At 39.6% G+C, this 19,245-nt stretch overlaps 1 protein-coding gene across 1 annotated transcript in view; it reads right to left on the reverse strand.

The window, feature by feature from the left end:
* The window catches only part of ASPNAT (aspartate N-acetyltransferase), a 204,673-nt gene that overhangs the window by 179,166 nt on the left and 6,262 nt on the right, over nt 1–19,245 (reverse strand). The window contains exon 2 of the mRNA XM_085642553.1: nt 15,871–16,035. Within this exon, the coding sequence (XP_085498679.1) occupies nt 15,871–16,035 (165 nt within the window). The remainder of the gene's footprint in view (nt 1–15,870; nt 16,036–19,245) is intronic.

Raw genomic sequence — 19,245 nt, forward strand, 5'->3', positions numbered from 1 at the left:
ACAAATTAAATATTGATTCTGTTTTTGATGAGCACTCAGTGTTAAAATTTAAGGATGCCGAAATTTTAAATGAGTTCTCTTTTACAAATCGCTATATTCTTCAGAGAACCAACCTACAGATCACTCGTTATCTTCTCTAATATTCACAAGCCCCAACAAGCTCCTTTGGACTTCTCCCCCTTAGAAGATGACATTACTCAGCATGAATTGCTAGAAGCCCTCCAAAATCTCAAAAAAGATAAAGCTCCTGGGCCGGATGGTTTTACTGTTGAATTTTACACCCATTTTTCTAAGCTTTTAATACCCATATTACATTCACTCATTAATTTTTTTTATGTTTCAAAAAGCTCTTCTGGCTCATTTTCTGATGCTCATATTTGTCTTATCCCTAAAGAAGGCAAAGATTCTAAGTATTGTAAAAATCACAGACCTATTTCACTGGTTAATATCGATTACAATTTTTTTTCTAAAGCTTTAGCTATCCGTCTTGATTCTTACTTGCCAAATTTACTAGGAAAAGAACAATCTGGCTTTGTAAAGGGACGAGTTATTACAGACCATACACGGCTCTTTTTCGATGTCTTATCCAAATCTTCTCATCTTAATCATCCTTTGGCTGCAATTGCACTGGATGCCGAAAAGGCTTTTGATAGGGTTGAGTGGAAATATTTATTTTACACCCTTAAGTGGTTTGGATTCGGTCCCAATTTTATAAATGTATTAGCTCTCCTTTACTCTAATCCCCGTGCAGCAGTTTGTGCCAATGGCTTAATTTCTCAATTTTTTTACTTGGGCAGAGGAGTGTGTCAGGGTTGCCCTCTCTCTCCTTTTCTTTTTAACTTAGCCCTAGAACCTTTTTTATCCAAACTACGTCAAAACCCAAGCATTTCTGGATTTCTTGCATCAAATGTTCACATAAAACTTGCAGCTTATGCTGATGATATCTTGCTCTTTATGTCTAAACCAGAAAAGTCAATTCCCGCTTTTTTTGCGGAGGTGAAATCGTATTCCCTCATCTACGGATAAAAATTAACCAATGACAAATGCGAAATATTACCTCTCACTAAATATACTTTTAGTTCACAATTCCAAGCCTCCCAAGTTAAATGGAGCCCAAACCATATTAAATATCTTGGCCTATACTTTACACCCTCAATCTCAGAAACGGTAACATTATGCATGAATAAATGTCTCCAAAAGATTTCAGATTTGACCTCTAAATGGCATCCTCTTTATTTGTCTTGGTGGGGCCGTTTAGACACCATAAAGATTATGCTATCGCCCATAGTTTTATATACCATTTCGAACATCCCGGTCCCCATTTCTTCTAAATTATTTAAGAAAGTCAATTCCATTTTAACCTCTTTCTTGTGGAACAATAAGAAACCTCGGATGTCCCTACTAAAACTGATCCGTCCTAAAACAGAGGGAGGAGTCAACTTTCCACATTTCCAGGATTATCATAAAGCTTTCTTATTACGTCAAGATTCTCTCTGGTTGCTTGACTCTGTGGATGATTGTCCTCTCTGGACATCCACAGACCGCCTCTTTTTATCTCCCTACTCATTTCACGAATATCTCTTTTTTTCACACAAACCACAATCCATCTCTACTCCTATATTAAAACATACTTCCAAATTACTTGAATCACCTTTTTACTCTGCTCATGGTTCTAGGGACTCTTTTTTTAAACTCCACAATTTGGCATAATAAAAATTTGCTGATCCGCAACAAACCTTTTTACTGGAGGACTTGGAGAGAACGGGGTTTGATATGTATTTATCCATTATTTTCAGAATCAGAATTCATACCTTTTGCTACACTCACGCAGCTCTTCAATCTTCCGCCCTCCTTTGCTCACAAATACCATATACTCAAGAAAACTGTACTAGAATCGTGTTCCCATTTCCAGGTTGAACTCGATACCTCCAATAATCCAGAAACCTCTTCACGACTTTTCGCCCTGTTACTGACTACACCCAAAGCCTCCATTATTTACAGCCATTTACAAGGCCTTGCTACTGATAGGCAAAAAACAAAAACTGAAGAGGCATGGGAACGAGATTTTGCTGCATGCTGGCCACTCTCACTTTGGAAGGGTATTTGGTACAAAATTCGTAAAACCTCTAGGGCAGCAAATACCACACAAACATAATTTTTTGTTTATAACAGACTTTTATTCACGCCAGCCACTTTATGTAAATGTTTTTCAACCACTCCGGATACATGCTGGACCTGCCCTTCTCCCAACGCTGACCTCTTTCATATGTTGTTTTCTTGTCCACAAGTACACAATTTTTGGAAGCAAGTATGGTCTCAAATTAACTTAATTTATGCAACTACATTTTCTTTTTCTTTCACTTACATCTTTCTAGGCAGTTTTGCTTCTATGTGGGATGACAGTTCACCTAAGGTTAAGATTATTGATTTATTGTTAGCAATTGCCTTTCAGCAAATTACTGTCAATTGGAAAGACTTTTCGAAAATTTCATACAAGGCTTGGTGGTACGCTGTCTGTCATAATCATAGGTTAGACACTGCCTTTGTGTACCCTCCTCACATGGCTATGAAACGTGTTGCCTTGTGGTCGCCTGTCACAAGATATATTGATGCTAGCGCTAGACGATGTTCTTTGCCAAGACCCTCTCAACAGGAGGTTTCTAAACCACCATGATTCCCCTAATAGTTCCATATGTTTCTTTTATGTACCTTAAATGCTTATACGTTTCATTTATCATGCATTTTTCTGTTCCTTTTTTTGTATTATTAGTCCAATTCGTTCTTCACTTTTTATGTAACATGCTTGAAACATGAAGTTGTAAGATTTACTGTGCATATTTTTTAGTCACCTTGATTGCATTTGTATTTGAACTTAAAAGTAAATGTAATGTGCACCATAATTCTAAATTAGTTAATGTCCAATGTTTTCACTTAAAAAAAGAAAAAATACTTTAATTCACACATAATTAAATGTTAAATAGCACCACCTGAATTATAGATCTGTTTAAGTTTTCTTAGTTTTAAACCATATTTCATATGGTGTTTAATAACGAGTTCACAATGGGATGTTCTTCCTATTGTAGTTGTCATAGAGATTATAAGACCCTTTCCTCTTGCATTTGTCGTAGAATTCACAATGTAAGTCCTATTCAGCGTACTGAGGCAATGCAAGGTTGACCCAGAGAAGTGTTGTGGGCCAGTGACTAAGAATTGAGCAATACACAAAAAAAACCACACATGAAATCAATGTCCAATGAATGCCTTTTTTTAGAAGGAAAATACTAACCACAAAATGAAAAATATTAAAATGATTTCACTTGGAATTACAAATTGAAAACCCTCCTTTAGGAGCCATTTCCTCAGAGTTCACATTGTAAAACCCCTTCATATTGTACTTCTGCAAGGAGATTTGGATACTAAATATAGTCATATGATTTTTATTGTGAAGATTTCAAATCTGTTCTTCCAAGTTGTTTGTGCTTGTTAACTGTCGTTTACCTGATTTTCAAGATTAATAGGTGGCTGAGTTACAATGCTAACAATAGTGCGGGAATTAAAGTGTGCTGAGATTCTTATATTTGGAACATTCATGAGCCGATTGGGCGAGCACAGTAATACTGGGGAGGTTGGTTGGCAGCCTAGACACACTCATGTGTCGGCCGATCTGGTCCAACTCTGTAAAAGAGCTTCAGCTGTGCAAACACTTGCAGTGGGCACGCTATAGGGGTGTCTGAGGCAAGCCTGTTTGCCCAGTCCGCACCCAAACACTGACGGCCATGCTGCACATTTCCCAGCAATTGCCAACCCAACTTCATCAGAAGGGATTGAGTATTTATATTCACATGTACTTTATGCCTTGCAGTCAGAATACCATGTGTTAGAGCTTAAAACTTAGAATAAACTACACTCCTAGTCGACCCTTAACCCAATTGAGCCACAAAAATCAAATCCACTTTGTCTTCCATACAGCAACACCAATGGACCCTTTTACAATCCAGGGCATATGAAAACAATGAGGCCATGCTCCATAACATTCCTTCAGCAATGACACACAGAGCTGAAATGTTTGCCCTATTTTCTCAATTTAACCTTCAGATGCTATTCATCACATAAACCTGGCTAACCTCGACAGCACCCCAATTCTAGATGAACTAGTTCCCCAGTGGTGCAAAATCATGCATGCTAAGAGAGAAGACAAAAGAGAAGGAGGAGTCTCCATTGTATATCAGGACACTCTTCTTCTACTTCAACAAAACAATCCAAACTCTATCTATCAATGAGACAATTAAATAGTTACTTTGAACACCAAGCACGCTCAAGCAATTGTTTTCCTGGTTAATCTTCTCACCCTGAATCACTCAAAACCTCCTAACAGAGGAGTTAAGCAACCTCGGTCTACAAAAAAGATACCTTTATATTTCTAGGAGATATCTGTGGCTAGAAAATCCCATATGTTCTACCTTAAATGATAAAACAAATCTAGACATTTTGAAGCTCATACTCATTTTAGCTGCACCAACATATCACTCAGGGATGGAATGTGAGCTAGAAAATCAAAACTTAACATATAAAAATAACAAAAAAATCAATGTCCAGCGAATTCGTCTTTAAAAAGGAAAAGTTTTGTAATGAGCACGCAACTAAATGATGTGCACAAAAGTACAATATTCACAAGATTTGAAGTGGAGCTACAAAATGAAACTACTCATAAAGGGGCCTCACAAAGTCACGGGGTGCAAATCACATACCCAAAGAATAATCATGTGGGCAGCTATCCCGGTACTTCTACCCTAAACCTCCTCTAACCCTTAGATCCCTCAAAATTAGCAATGCTTCTTTATGTGCCTTCTGCAACAAAAGCGTTTCACAATAGGGAAGGTTAGACCTATGGACTTGTCAAGTCTTGTACAAAGTAAAAAAAAGAGGCTATTGTGTTTGTCACAGCATTTAAAAATCAATAAAGTAAGCCTGTTGACTGTAACATGAGCAGGACCATGTGGTTTTTCTTAGAGAGAACCATGAGACAATTTAGCAGACCTAAAGTATAAATTAGCATGAACATTAACTCTCCTACTGGAAACCTCAAGCATTTGAGGTTGTTCCACTGACAAGTATAATAAACTCATTCTTACTGCATTTGTCAAATAGATCAAAATGAAAATCCTCTTCTTAAGGTGTTTGTCATGGAGTTCTTAGAGTAAAAACCCTTCCCATTTCATTCAGAGTTCCCAATATAACACCTTTTCCTACTGCATTTGTCAGAAATTTCACAATGTAAAGCAATTTCATATGTTTTTTGGAAAGCAGTTCATAAAGCATTAGTGGAGTTAAGATATGCCTTTCACAATGAATATTCATGCCTACTTTCTTTGTCATAACGTTTTATAATACATCTGACATATCTGACTGGTGGCCTGTCACCATAGCCAACCCATGTATAGTGTACTGAGTATAATCTGTGCACAGTTTTTCAGGGGAAGCACACACTGTCTGCCTAATCAAATCCAGCAGAGAGTAAGATCAACATGCGTTTGGAACCAAATCACCTCACTCAGTAGTGCTTCTTAACCTCTTCAGTGCCCATGACGAGATAGTCTCGTCATGGAGCACGGTCGCGCTGAGCCCATGACGAGACTATCTCGTCATGAACCCCACCCACTAATAAAACGCCCGGCACAGGAGGGGGAAAGGGCGTTGCACAGAAGGGGTTAAAGCACTTTTTCTATTAATCTCATAAGCCAAGCTAAACCTAAAAACCACACACAATCTTGGGTTGACCGTACACATAGCGTACTTAAGATTACAAATTACCTTAGCAAATCATCACTCAAACCTCTGTAAAGTCTGATACAGGCAGACCAAGATGAATCTACAAACACAAGAGTGACAAAAACTGAGAGTAGTCTCACACAATAGTCATGCTTGACTTGCAACCGTATAAAACAACCCAAAAGTGTAACACTGCACCGAATACATTCTGTCTTACTTACATTTACACATTCCCAGGGCTTCTCTGACTACAGCTCCACTGATATTTATATTTATTTGACTTTCTTAGGACAGGTGGCTTTCAGCCTTTGTATAGTCCAGCTGTAAATTAGACAATGAGACTAACTGCTGTCCTAATTCAGAATATGTGCCCAAGAAGTTGTTACAAACGGTATCCTGTCATTATACCAAAGGATGCATGCATGGGCTGTTTTGTGTGCAAAAATGTTTTTTTAATGAACGATTAGAGTAGGGGGGACATTACAACATTATACATGTATCCATTATTAATGTTTGTATTAACATGTGTGCTTCAATTCTACAGTTAATTGACACTAACAGTACTATCAATTAAAGAAGAAAATAGGATGGCGAAACTTGTGTACTGTAAAACCGAATTGTGTTCTTTCAGTGCACAAACACTATTGCAGCTGTTTATATGAAAAATACAGACGATAAATAACACTTTACACACAGCCTATGTAAAGCGTGAAAGATACTTCTCAAGCCTTTAAGAAGTATCCGCAAACTGTCAAGAGCAATATGAGGAACTTGAATGCCTCCCTTGCCCTAGAACAGGTCTCCACCTTGTCCTGGGGACTTTGGCTGCATTCCCAGGGGGTCTCAAATATGTCTGGAAGTAAATGTAAGAGTGTGCCCAACTGAGTTGTGAGTGCATCTTTTTAATGGTCTCCTTTAAAAAAAATTCTAGGGCATAGTCTGCTTACCTATTACTAAACATGGGGAGAGAATGTGGCCTAACGGCTAGGGCGGTCGACCTCGGAGCTGCGGAACCGGGTTTGAGTCTCGGCAGTGACGCTTAAAATTCTGTGATTCTAGGCAAATCACTTAATCTCCCCGTGCCTAACAAAAATGAATGTGTCTGTCTGTAACATAACTAGAACTCAAGCACTCTGATACCTTCGGGTCTAGCTCGCGCTATATAAAAATCCACAAAAAATATACATACAAATAAGGACTTGCATATTCACAATTCACTATACCCTACTGCCCCACCCCTGGATTCAATTCTTTGACTCTCTGGTCACACGCAGACATCTGCACTTGTCACATTAACCAACTAAGGTAGCACGACCTAAAAGAGTACATTTCCCACCAATTTTTTCACTTATTTTCAATTTAAGGTGTGTTTTTTAAATGCAGCTATATGAAGGTGAAGAAAATAACAAAATAATTATAGAGTGTTTCGTTCTTTTTAGCTACATCTTGAACCCCACCACCCCAATCACTGCCCCTGCCCCAAGGCACTAAGGATTACAGTTCCAACACTTTTTTATACACTTCAACCTCGGCATGTAAATGATGACAGGTTGGAAACGCACCAAAAACAACAAGGTCGTGATTCCAGGCCACCGTCATCACCTCTCGAGAAAAAATTATTATCGTCACGTTGGAGCTCCAAGTGACTCCATCAGTTAAAGCCTACAACACCTTTTAAACAGCATTTATAATTGGTGATTAACCGATTGTAAACATTTCCATTTCTTTCTGCTAGCAAACACCCCAGTGTGAAGAAATGCAGTATTCATTGGTGCTGCAGGTGGAACCAAGGCTGAGCTTTATGAGGGGTCAACTAAACCCCAATTATGGCTGTTTTACTATCCTTCCTTGTTTTCATTTATACCAGTGAACATTTGATGTGCAAATGTTGCTTTGGAACTTGGGGCAATGGTCCAAGGAGGACAAAATTGAAGTAAATAAGATACCTTAGTTTGGGCATCAGATGCATGACAGTGAGGGGGATGCGACAAGGTTGGAGCCTACTTTTTAAGCTATGGACAGAGGAGACAGCCCACTTCGCTAGGCAGTAGCTGTCATTAGTGAAGTAGGTGCAACAGCACTGTCAGAGGAGCCCACTGGGTCACTATTATGTCTGTATTTCTCTTTGAAAAAATGGTCTGGAGACTAATTTTTTCCTGGTTAGCCTTAAAGCCGAGGAAACCTTTGCTGCTGAAAAAAGCGGGACAACACAGGAAAGTTATTTTTTTTCTAAAAGGGAGAAGTGCCCCAGCCGTAAGACCTGCCAACTTTGGAACTGAGAAACCAGGCTCCGCCCTATGTTCATGAAAGCAGTTAAACTGTTATACATCAAACCAGTGGCCGGGGTTAGAATGAATAGATATATATCAGATGAATGAGAATTGCTGAGAGGTACGAGGGAGAGATGCCGTCGTGTCTCCATTATAATGTCCTTTAGCTGTGGTAATCCTAGCCTGCCAACTTCGTAGGACACTCCAGAATGGGCGATCAGTATATATAAAAACAAACAGATAGCATCATTCCCTGGGTGAGGAATTCAGTTATATTTAGGGCATCATCGTAACAGACGGGAGAAATGGCGAGATTAAACACAGACTCCTTCAAGCCATACCTGGTTTGGCAGACTTTTGGGCATCCTTGCTGCTGTCAAAGGGTTAATAGATGTTACTAAAATGCTTATACTCTCCAGGTGCCTATATTCGTTCCAATGTAGTATTTTGCAATTGAAATATGTAATAAGAACACTCAAATTGAATAAAAAAAGATACAAAATAAATATGATGAGGAAGGACTATCATTTTCTATTATGGAAGCCTACTATCTAGTTGCCCATATGCAATTTGCAGCGCGATGGTAAGGAAAGGAAAGGACATAAACAGAGATGTTAGGAAAAATCTTAAATACAACAGAACTCCAATCCAGCCCCTTCAGTACTAAGACCATACTCAGACAAAAATCCCAGTATCAAATTGGGGCCGTGGTCGAAGTGGGCGGGGTACGACATGCCCATACTTTTTAATTTTAGAAAAACCGTTCCCCGACTTTTCGTGAAAAGCTGACTGTTATGGGAAGGTTAATTCCAGGAGTTACAATGCTTCAGCTGAGGTGCAAGGCAGGGAGTCTCCTGTGCTGTGAATTCAAGGAAGGTGCAGACAGCTAAAAAAGTCTTTCTGCCAGTGTGCCTGCTGCCTGAAATAAATGTAAATGCGCACAACTGGTTGACATGCAAATGTAAAGGGTGCTTGGAACATAGTATTGGCTTGATGGAATCACTTGAAGCTGCCTGATGGCACAGATGTATTCTTTATTGAGAGGTATGGTAAGGGAGCTACCAGCTAAGTTGTGAAGTGTGTGCTTATAAAAGACAGTTATAAAAATGTTTGCCTCCTGATGACACACATTTATTGTTTTTGATGGGTATTGTAAGGGAGCTACCAATGAAGTGCTTGATTACAATGTTAGTTGGAAACAAAACCTCCCGACTCCATGTCAGAATCTGTTCTGACCGACTCGCAGTCGGAGGTTCCGACCAACCGATTATGATGCTGCCAAACACCGTTCGGAAAGTCTCCCATTGACTTCAATGGGAGCCTGTGTTACGACCAACAACACAGGCTCCCATTGAAAAAAGGGGTGGGTTCGGAAAACCTTGCACCCTGTGGTGGGCACTCCATGGTGCCTGTCACACTGTGCATGTTTCTACAGGGGGGTCCCTTGGGTACCCCCACGGCCCAGAAGGGGGCTTGCTAGGGACCCCTAAAGTCAGTTTCCGACAGTCTTTTCGTCTCGGATGGTCCGAGTCGGAAAGGCTGTCCGTAGAGTTGTTCGATTCGGCTTCGACCGACTCAACGAGTTTCCAAATGCCTGTCGGAACCAATCCGGAATGACCAAACGGTTACCTTTCCATCATAATCAGTCTGTCAGAAATGTTTCCAACCAACCAATTATGATGGGTTCAAGACACGGTTTAGGAAAATCCGAATGCCGTTTGGAGCCTTTCCGACCGACATCGTAATCAGGCCCTAAGCTGTGAGGTGTGTGCTTTTAAAAGACATTTATTTAAAAAACTGCACTACCTACAATCTGCAAAAAATCTATTTTTTGGAAACACTTTATCTTAAACCCTTTTGCGCATTTTGTAGCAGCTTATTTTATACTCTGTGTAATGCAACTTTAAAATAATGACTTAAATGTTCACAGTACTTTCTGTCACGGACTAGGACTTTGTAGCACTAAATATATGCAAATAACTATTCTCCACTGCACCACATTGGATTCACTTTTGTGGCTTTCGCTCATTAATTGAGGTTTCAGAATGTACAATAGTGGTTTTTTTTTAGTTTAGTTTCTTTAGTGCATGATTAATAAAAAACTTTGCAACATGAATAAAATGACAATGTATATAATGTTGCATATTTAATTAGCGGGTTTCTCTTTATATAATACAAACGTAATACAAATGAAGAATAAAATCCTTGCAACATTAAGTGAAGGCCATGTGTCCAAAATTTCTTATTTCAAAAACAATCTTGATAGTGCATTTCCACTGATTAACAACTTGCGTTAATTGTCATCTAAGCTGTGCGTTATTATATATGTAGGTACCTGAAGGTGAAAGTCCAAAAAAAGTTGCAGAATATTTTGCTTTTGTAGCCATGCCCCCACGCTCACTCGCCTGCCCCCTTTTCTAGCAGCATCACAGTTCCCATACTTCTTTTAATGCACTTCGACCACTGGATTGGAGAGATCTATATGTGCAATGTTCGGCACTAAGCAAGGCCCATTAATAACATATACCCTGTAACTGCTACTCTGGATACTATCAGAATTTAAACACCTAGAGAAACGAATAGACATATCGAGCTGGGAAAGTGGCCAATGCAAGAGAATATATGAGACAAATGCCCGTGCTACTTACCTTAGATACCACAGTGTTTTGTTTTCAACTAACAGAAGGGATAAAAATAAATTAGGCCATAGCACAAAATGGATGCAACCGTTAGTAACACTGGAATTTATGGTAGCAGCAGACCGAAATAGGGGAGTAATCTGCATACTATATAAAGCGATATGAGACAGTGTACATAAAGAACCACTATCAATAAGGCAAAAGTAGGACATAGACTGTGGGGTAGAGTTCACAGACACATAATCGCAGAATGCTCTCCACTTACTGAGGCAGTTATGTAGCAAAGCAAGATGTTGAGTCGCACAATTCAATGTAATACATACAGTAAGCTCTGTAATACATGCATAAAACCACTAATGCAGCACAAACCGTATCTTACTAGAGACTCCAGCTGCCCCAAATGCAAGCAAGCAGACACTATTTTTTTCACCAGATCTGGGACTGTCCTGTTTTACAGATGTACTGGAAATCCGTGAAAACTAGGTTATTTAAAACACTTAAATATAGAAGTAAAGATGAGGCCCCAAGCAAAATTGCAAGACAATGGAAGTTAGAAAATCCAAATGTCAAATGGATTTTTCCAACTCATTTTACTATTGTGAAGAGGGAGAACTGCAGTACATTGGGTGTCGCCAAGAACCTCAAGAATGAATGAATGGATTTAGGATGCTCAACAATGGGCATTAGCTGAAGAGATAAAGATAAAACTAACTAGAACAGATGAAAAACTACCTGAAGATCTATAAATATGGCATACACTTTCCGAAGACTCAATATGCCCATTGGCCACATTGAAAGACTAATTGATGTAAAATAAAATCTGAAAAAGATAACTAACATTTAACACCAGGAAATAACGATCACAAACAACGGTGAAGTGAAATGCAAGATCTTAATGTTCCCTCTGTTATGCTACATCTTGTGTTTTTCATAAATGAAATAAATATTATTTAAAACTGCTGTGTACTTCTAAAGTAAATTGTTAGTCTATAAACAATGTGCTGACTGATAGTTTTGTCAGAATTAAATGGTCCAATGAACGAACAATTAATCCAGAAGTGCACTCTCTGGTTAAAGGAATCATTGTAACAGAGACCAACTCTACTCAAAGTCTTTACGTGCAGTAAATGGTTCAATTTAGAGGGCACGCCACGGGAACCGCCGACAGTGACACTAAAGCTCTGTGGTACAGGCGGCTGTCTGAGGCTTAAGAGCGTAATGAACTGATATGCTCTGGTTATTACGGTGGACCCTGAAACTCATCGATGGCCACCCCTGAAACAATTTGGCTTACAACTGTGAGGCTGGCCTTTTTGAATATTTTTCTCTGCAGAGTCACATTACAACCTTGGTCCTGATGAATGCCTTTGAATCCCTTACTGGGTCAGATATGGGCAGAAACATGTTGGCCAGATAGAGGGGGAATTTTTTCAAACCCCCATTCCTCTATTATATTTTAACCCTATCCACTCTGAGCACTAAAATAAAGCATAGATTTAGCCTACCAGTAGGTAGTTTTATTTACCACACTCTTTACTAGGCCCGGGAAAAGTTCTGCGAAATGGCCAAAAAGTTCAGCAGTGCTATGCCGTGGTCCACAAGCAGTGGAGTGAGCTAGTTCGCGCCGTTCAGGCTGATTTTTAGCGTCAGGTGTTTGTCTCGCGCTGGAAAATCAGCACGAACAGCACCACGTGCAGCACAAAATGGCGCTGCTTTTTTCTGCCGCTCGATTAGATGTTCTACTCGAGCGGCAGCTACCACAACGTGAACGGAAGGTTTCTCAACGCGAGCGATAGAAGCCATCTGCGACCACCCGTGGTGGGACAATTTGCAGGGAGGTGGTCTGGAGTAAGATTTTTCTCGCTCTAGCCAACTTCACGTTGGCGAGCGCGAGCAAGGAAAAAACTCACCTTAGGCGGAGCACACAGTGGGTAAGACTCCGCAAGCAGAGTGGAATTTCACGCCCAGGCCTACTCTTTTCCTTGCACTCTGCCTTTTCCTGGCATCTTTTACTCTACTCATCTAATACAAAAACACCTCTGTTCCTCTCCGTTGGAGAGTTGTAGCCCACAACAGGAATCTTGCGGTCCTGGTGTGAGATGGGAACCCTATGATAAAGCATTTCCCCCTCGTGCGAGGGAGGGTTCTTGTCCTTAAAGGAGCGCTTTCTCTTTGATCCCTAACATTCAGCTTTCCTCCCCTTCACATGACCAGATGTACAAATTTGGAGGAGACCAGCGTAGGAGACCAATGTACCTCTAAATCTTTTGGTAGAGTGGAAGCCTACAAACCTCAAACAGCCTCAGGCAAGAAACTGGTGTTGTGGTGTTTTCACTCAGACATCTTCCTTTACTTGGCCATGGACGTAGTCTCAGAACAAGACACTTCGGGGCTTATTTTTACTATGCAGACGCCTTCAAATGCAGAAGACTAGAAGAGGAGTGGTAGATCAGTCAGTATAAATAAAATGAACGGTTTTCCCCCACTGAAACCTTCAAGAGAAACCATGTGTGTAAGTATAAAAATGCTAGGATAAACCAGTGCTTATTATGGAAGCCCTCTGACAATTGGGCAGTCATTGGAAGTGTAAGAATAGATAAAACTACTGAAAATGCAAGATTTGAGAAGTCCATTCAAAAAGCATGATATGACTACAAGAAGCAGGGAGTTAAAAAAAGAACAGGAAGACACATAAATGGGTCATGTAAAGTAACCAGGTCAATAAGCATAAACTAAAGTTCCTATGGTGTAGGCACCCATTATACGGCTAGTAGCAGATATCTAGGGTTCCTTAAAATACTCAGCACTGGTGTCTGAAGGATGCAAGCATCATACGCTCTGAATGTCAAATGTTCTCTCAGTTAGTTTCCCTACATATGACGCGAATTTCGAATGCATTGAATCCTAATAGTAGTACTGGGAGTTTGTGACATGTGCAGATTTCCAGTAGTACTCAGTTCTGTAAGTATCTGCATAGTCTGAATTATAAGCAGGTCAACTATTGTGCATGCAGAAATAGAGAGCAAGTATTTATTTGCGCATGTAACGGTTTTTGTTTCTCCAGGGGGGAAATAAGTATATACACAGTTCCATTACACCCCCTATTTAGATGTTCACTCCCCACTCGTACCTATGTAATGCACTTATTGATGCCCTTCGTAGTAGAGAATATGGGTGTGCTTGGCCTCGGAAATCAAATATAGATTTATTTAGCTACATACACAGCGGGCACATTGGTTGAAACAGAAAAAAAAAATTGCATGTACTCCCGTTTCAAACATTCGGTTTCTCTTAGTCCATCTTTATTGCCAATTAAGAGTGAGGTAGCCTACAAAGTGCATGTGCTCACAGACCCTTAGAAAAATGTGCTAGGTACTTAAGAGCCTGCATGAAAATGCCCATTAGAGGTCTGCTTGCTTGTAATTTGTTCTTATTTTTGAAGACTTAACAAAATGTACCATAACAGAGGGATAGTCTTTTATATGCACCATGTACATCAAATATCAACCGCAAAAACAGCATATTTCACAAAACCTGAGACTAAGCTTTGAAAGAAAGGCAAAGAATTATTAAAAAACTGCCTTATTCTTCAGTGATTTTAACTTTTAGATTTTGTGGCATTTTGTGGCGCTGGCCTTAGATCACATCAGTCCAAGTAGTTTTAGCAATTGCGGGTTAGAATGGCTCGGTAATCAACAGGGTAGGTCTGTTATTTGCACAATAATTATATTGAAGGTATGCAGAGACTAAGATGACAGCATGTTTGCCCTGCTAACCTCGCAATGGACTCGGCTTACACATTCTTTGGCCTACAGAAATACTCTGAACAAAAACAAGGAACGTGGAAAATGATGTGGTGGAAAAGAGGCCAAGGATATATTTTTGTAGAGGACAATATTATGAGAATGAAGTGAGTAGGGCAGCGCTTTTAATAATATATGGGTCAATAGCTGACTGTTTCAAACTTTAAACACATAAGAAAGGTACATGACGTGGCTACATTAGAAAGGTGCATGGTGTGATTTTTTTTTACCTTTTAGGTAATATTTTGAATGCTTTGTTTCCTGGTTGATACTCCATTAAACGACGGAAAGACAAGAACACACATTAACAACCTTTAGAGCATGCCATAAGGAAACACACACTGGTTTTCTATGTGCACCTAGGAGACACTGAACTTAGCAGCACTGTAAAATGTAGTTGTTTCTTCTCAGATCTGTGTCAGTGGTCTATTTCACAAATTCTGCACTCACTATGCAGGACTAGAATAAAGCGAACTTTTAACACAATAATCTATTGTGCCTTAACAATGGTATCAGTGTAAATACCGGCACAAGCTTCACAAAGGTTCATTGGTCCTAGAGGGAACCCGTTTTAGGGTTTCACTCACTTTCTGAGGCACTTTTGAAGTTAAAAATCAACAATGTTCCGCTCTGTTAATATGCCATACATTATAAAATACGCCCACGTGATAAAACGAGTTTATATAATACTGTTGGTCTGCAATTTATCAGGTAAATTAACTAAAACACAGATACTAGTTCAACTTATTTAACATTTTCAATTCATGATCAGACTATTTCATAATTAAACGTGCCAATGGTTAGAAAACGGAAAGGGGTAATTTCAACTGCCAATCATACTTTGTGAGTTAACATGAAGACCGTATATCAACAACATACCCTGAAAGGACCACTAAAAAAATACCAGCGGAACCCTTGTGTTTTATAAGTTGATAGTGATGTGCACCTATTAGCAGGAGAAAGTTCCTCAACGATTATAAATACAAGTAATAAAACAACTGATTTCCTTCCATATTACAAAATTGCCATTTTGTAAAATTTTTAAGATTATTGTAATATTTTCATGATTGCATAGCACCTTTTCAAGTATAACACTATCATGATCAATTGAATCCTAAAGTGTTTCATACCCGTCAGATGAGAGAATTACTCTTCAGAGTATGTGGTTACTACAAGGCTTTTGTGAAAACCAGGAAATATGCACAATATACAGCTCAAAAACTATTTCCCGAAACTGTGATGGGAAGCACCAAGCATGCACACGTCCTCCAATATGTTCTCATTTTTTCCAATTTTAGATGCACAGTGTTGATTCGTTGAAATATATTAATGGTCTTTTGGAACAGGACCAGTTTTGTTGTGCTTTCTTCATTTTGGGGTTATACTCACCTGATGGTTTCATGTAATAATTCTCAATATCAGACATGTCCGTGTGTAGCGCACAATCGAGATAGCTGAGGATAACCTTTCTACTGTAGTAGTACCTCAAGCCCATTAGAAAGATGGGTAAACAGCAGGTCGTCAGCAAGGACTTGGTCACAACAATGCACAATACTATGGAGATAAGGAAGAGAAATAAACGATACCTGTCAGAAAAGAGAACGTAGAGTTGATATCGGAATACAAAGACCCAAAAAGTGACAAAATACATAGACAATAAATGTAGAATTTAATCACAAGAGTGCTAGAACAGAAAAGCTTTGGTAGTATATGGAATCTTAATTTGAGCTGACATTTTTTTAGGCAAGTCTTATTACGTTATATTTTTTAGATACCCAGCACAACTGTTAAAGGCATAGAAAACACAATATCTTTTTTGTGGTTTAATTTGACTAAGGCAGTAGCCAGGTCCCTTTTTATTTTCTTAAGTTATGGTCTAATAATGTAGACTAATTAAATGTCTATAGAGTCCCCCCAGACCTGTAGCAATTTCAGAATAGGCTTTACACACTGCATGCTACATATGTATGTTTCATTACAGCAAGTCTTAGGAAAGAAGTAGAGGTAACCACAATTTTCACAAAGATTGATATACTTTGTATAGTGAGGGGTGCAGTTCCACAATAGCCATCTCTGAGTATGGTCTACATTATTTTATAACACAGCAGGATAGAAAAGAGACAAATCAAGGCAAGGTGACAACGTTACTGAAAAACTGCAGGAGATAAAAAAAAAAAAAGAGGTGATTCGGTTTCAGTGACTGTACAATGTGAATCTATCTTTGATATAAAAATACACTTCTTTTCCATGATATTAACTTGTAATATTTCATTGGGGCACATACAGCAACTGGGTAGCTACTTACGGGATGATAAACCAACCGTAGTTACTTATTCACCACCGAACTGCACTGGGCTGAAAGTGGGAAAAAGTTGAGAGATTGACAGGTTGAGCACAAAGAATCGAAAGCCCCTCTTGGGGGTCAAACTGGCCGAACCCTCATTAGCCAGCTTCTACCCCAGCCACTAAGCTACTGTTCACTGCAGGGTCTGTTAGCATGCACAGCAGATTACCAGATTTCTTAAATGTGCTCAGAACAGGCAAATTCACATTTTTCACCCGCTTTTGGGTAAAATGCCAGAAGCTGTTCATTGAAATCCATCAAACTCACCTTGGCTATATAATTCTTGGGAAAGGATAACTTTAGGCAAACTACTTTTTATAAGTTTCAGGTTTCCACGAGTCAGGGGTTCCGAAAACCAGTGAAGAATAATGAAGTAAATCTTGCATTAACAGTCATAAGCATACCATAAGGCGTTTCTTCCCCTACTGCTTGAGCAAGGCTCTGAGTGCATCTTTAACAGTAACTTAAGGAAAAGGAAGACACCACACCCCGTCCCTCCAATTCATTCGTTAGTTTTTATTTCTGAAAGAAGCCATGAGTACACGACTGGACAGATACTAAACTTGGAAGCAAAAAAAAGAAAAGGTGATAATAATGCTGCACGGATGCCTACATGTAAGATAGTTTTGAGTGGGCAAATGTGTTTTATTTTTAGAGTTGCCTATTCAATGCTTTCTTGCCATCAAACTGATGGCTATGAAACTTGGGCTCGAAGGGTACAACTGGGCTGGGAATGAGGAAGGGGACAAGTGACTGCAATAGATAGATTTGATCATTTCTCTGAACCACAGCTATGTACCTTGGATTAGTCGAGGTAAACTATTTGATATTCTTCCAGAAGTTTGCTCTCTTTTCAGCAGTTCAAGCAATTATGGGATAAGGCGCCTCGTTGGCAGTTCCCACTAATGCTGCACTATCTATACCAAAAACTCAGCTAACAGCTCAACAGTAGATCAGAGTCTTGTCAGAATAGGCGGGTGATTTATTCCTTTTCACTGGCCTCTCTGCACAGTCACATGATGACAGGGTCACCTGCGAAAGCGCAATTTGAAGGAGCCCCCATAAACCCCCTATTTAACTGTTTCTGTGGTGCATCGAACAATATTTTCTGCTGGTCTGAGATAGTATTTTAAGGTTTGGTTTAATTTCTTTCGAAATTTCAATGCAATAATCATGCAGTCCTTGGAGGATAAGCTGCTTGTGGTAAATTAAGATATTTTCTGGAGGAGAGGAAGCACACAGTGTCTGGCTGTTCTAGGATAAAAAGTGGTGCTCAGAAACGGAGGCCTAGAGGTGGCTCAGAGAGGGGCTTAGTATTGCATTTTTGGAGTTCCTCCTACTAGTAATAGTGCTTGCATTGTGGGGTTCAGAGTTGGCAGACAGGAAGGTGACATTTGAAGACAACTGTGAGATAGTAGTTGCCTTGATGAATGGGCAAAAGGTCAGCGAAATGAGTCTGTTGAAGTTGCTGCATTGGTTGTTGCTGGATTGTCTACATCGCAACATTAGAGCCAGGCATGTGCCAGATGCTTTGTCTTGTTCACGGTGACAGATTTCATAGACTGGCACCCTGAGTGATTGCAGAGAAGTTAAAGCTTCCTGAGGACATGCGGTCTTTGGAAGGGAGACTAATGGTGATGGAACAAGTGAAAATTGTTGGCGGTGTCCCCAAAGAGAGTTTACACACAAATCTGGTGGGAGTTTCTAGCTTGTGGAGCAAGAAGAGGGGCTGTGCGAAAAGGGATTTGAAGGATGGAACGAAGGATGTGGTACGATTCATTGTGGATTTGACTGAAAAATATTGGCAGTTATTACTGCAGGTAACAAAAAAACTATGGTACAGAGCACGGTATCAGGTTAGTTTTCAACTGACCCTGTTGTCAGTTAGGTTTAATCATAAAAGCAGCACCAAGAACAAACCCAATGGACAAGGTGATATAGTCTTCATTCAGATATAATTATGTAGAAACTCTTGATATTGTTGACAAGTTTTAGCGTAGATGCAGACAGCCGACACGTGTTTCGTCGTGTAGACGACTTTTTCAAGGCTCAAACTTTGAACTGTACAAACACGTACAAACTCCAAAGGCCCCTATTTAATTTGAGGATTTGAAACAGCAATAGCAATAGTCTCAACTTCAGACTTGAATCTTGAGTGTAGAAATGTTACTTTTGGACACTTGCAATTGTTGTAATCGTTGTAATAGACGAGATTACGTACTATTCCGGTCCATGTAAAAGTATGCCTTCAAAACCATGAGGGGGAGCAGTCTTATATGTAAACAAAGAGCTGGTGTGCTTGTTATGTGAAACGTAGCCTAAAGCCAAAGTATAAAAGTATTTGTAGGTCGTCCATGGTCACGGCTGAAGTAACCCGTAATGCGCACAGTGTCCCGCTTCATATGGAGAGGTCCTGACCA

This window comes from Triturus cristatus, chromosome 2_2 (genome assembly GCF_964204655.1).
Source record: "Triturus cristatus chromosome 2_2, aTriCri1.1, whole genome shotgun sequence".
In the NCBI taxonomy this organism is placed as follows: Eukaryota; Metazoa; Chordata; class Amphibia; order Caudata; family Salamandridae; genus Triturus; species Triturus cristatus.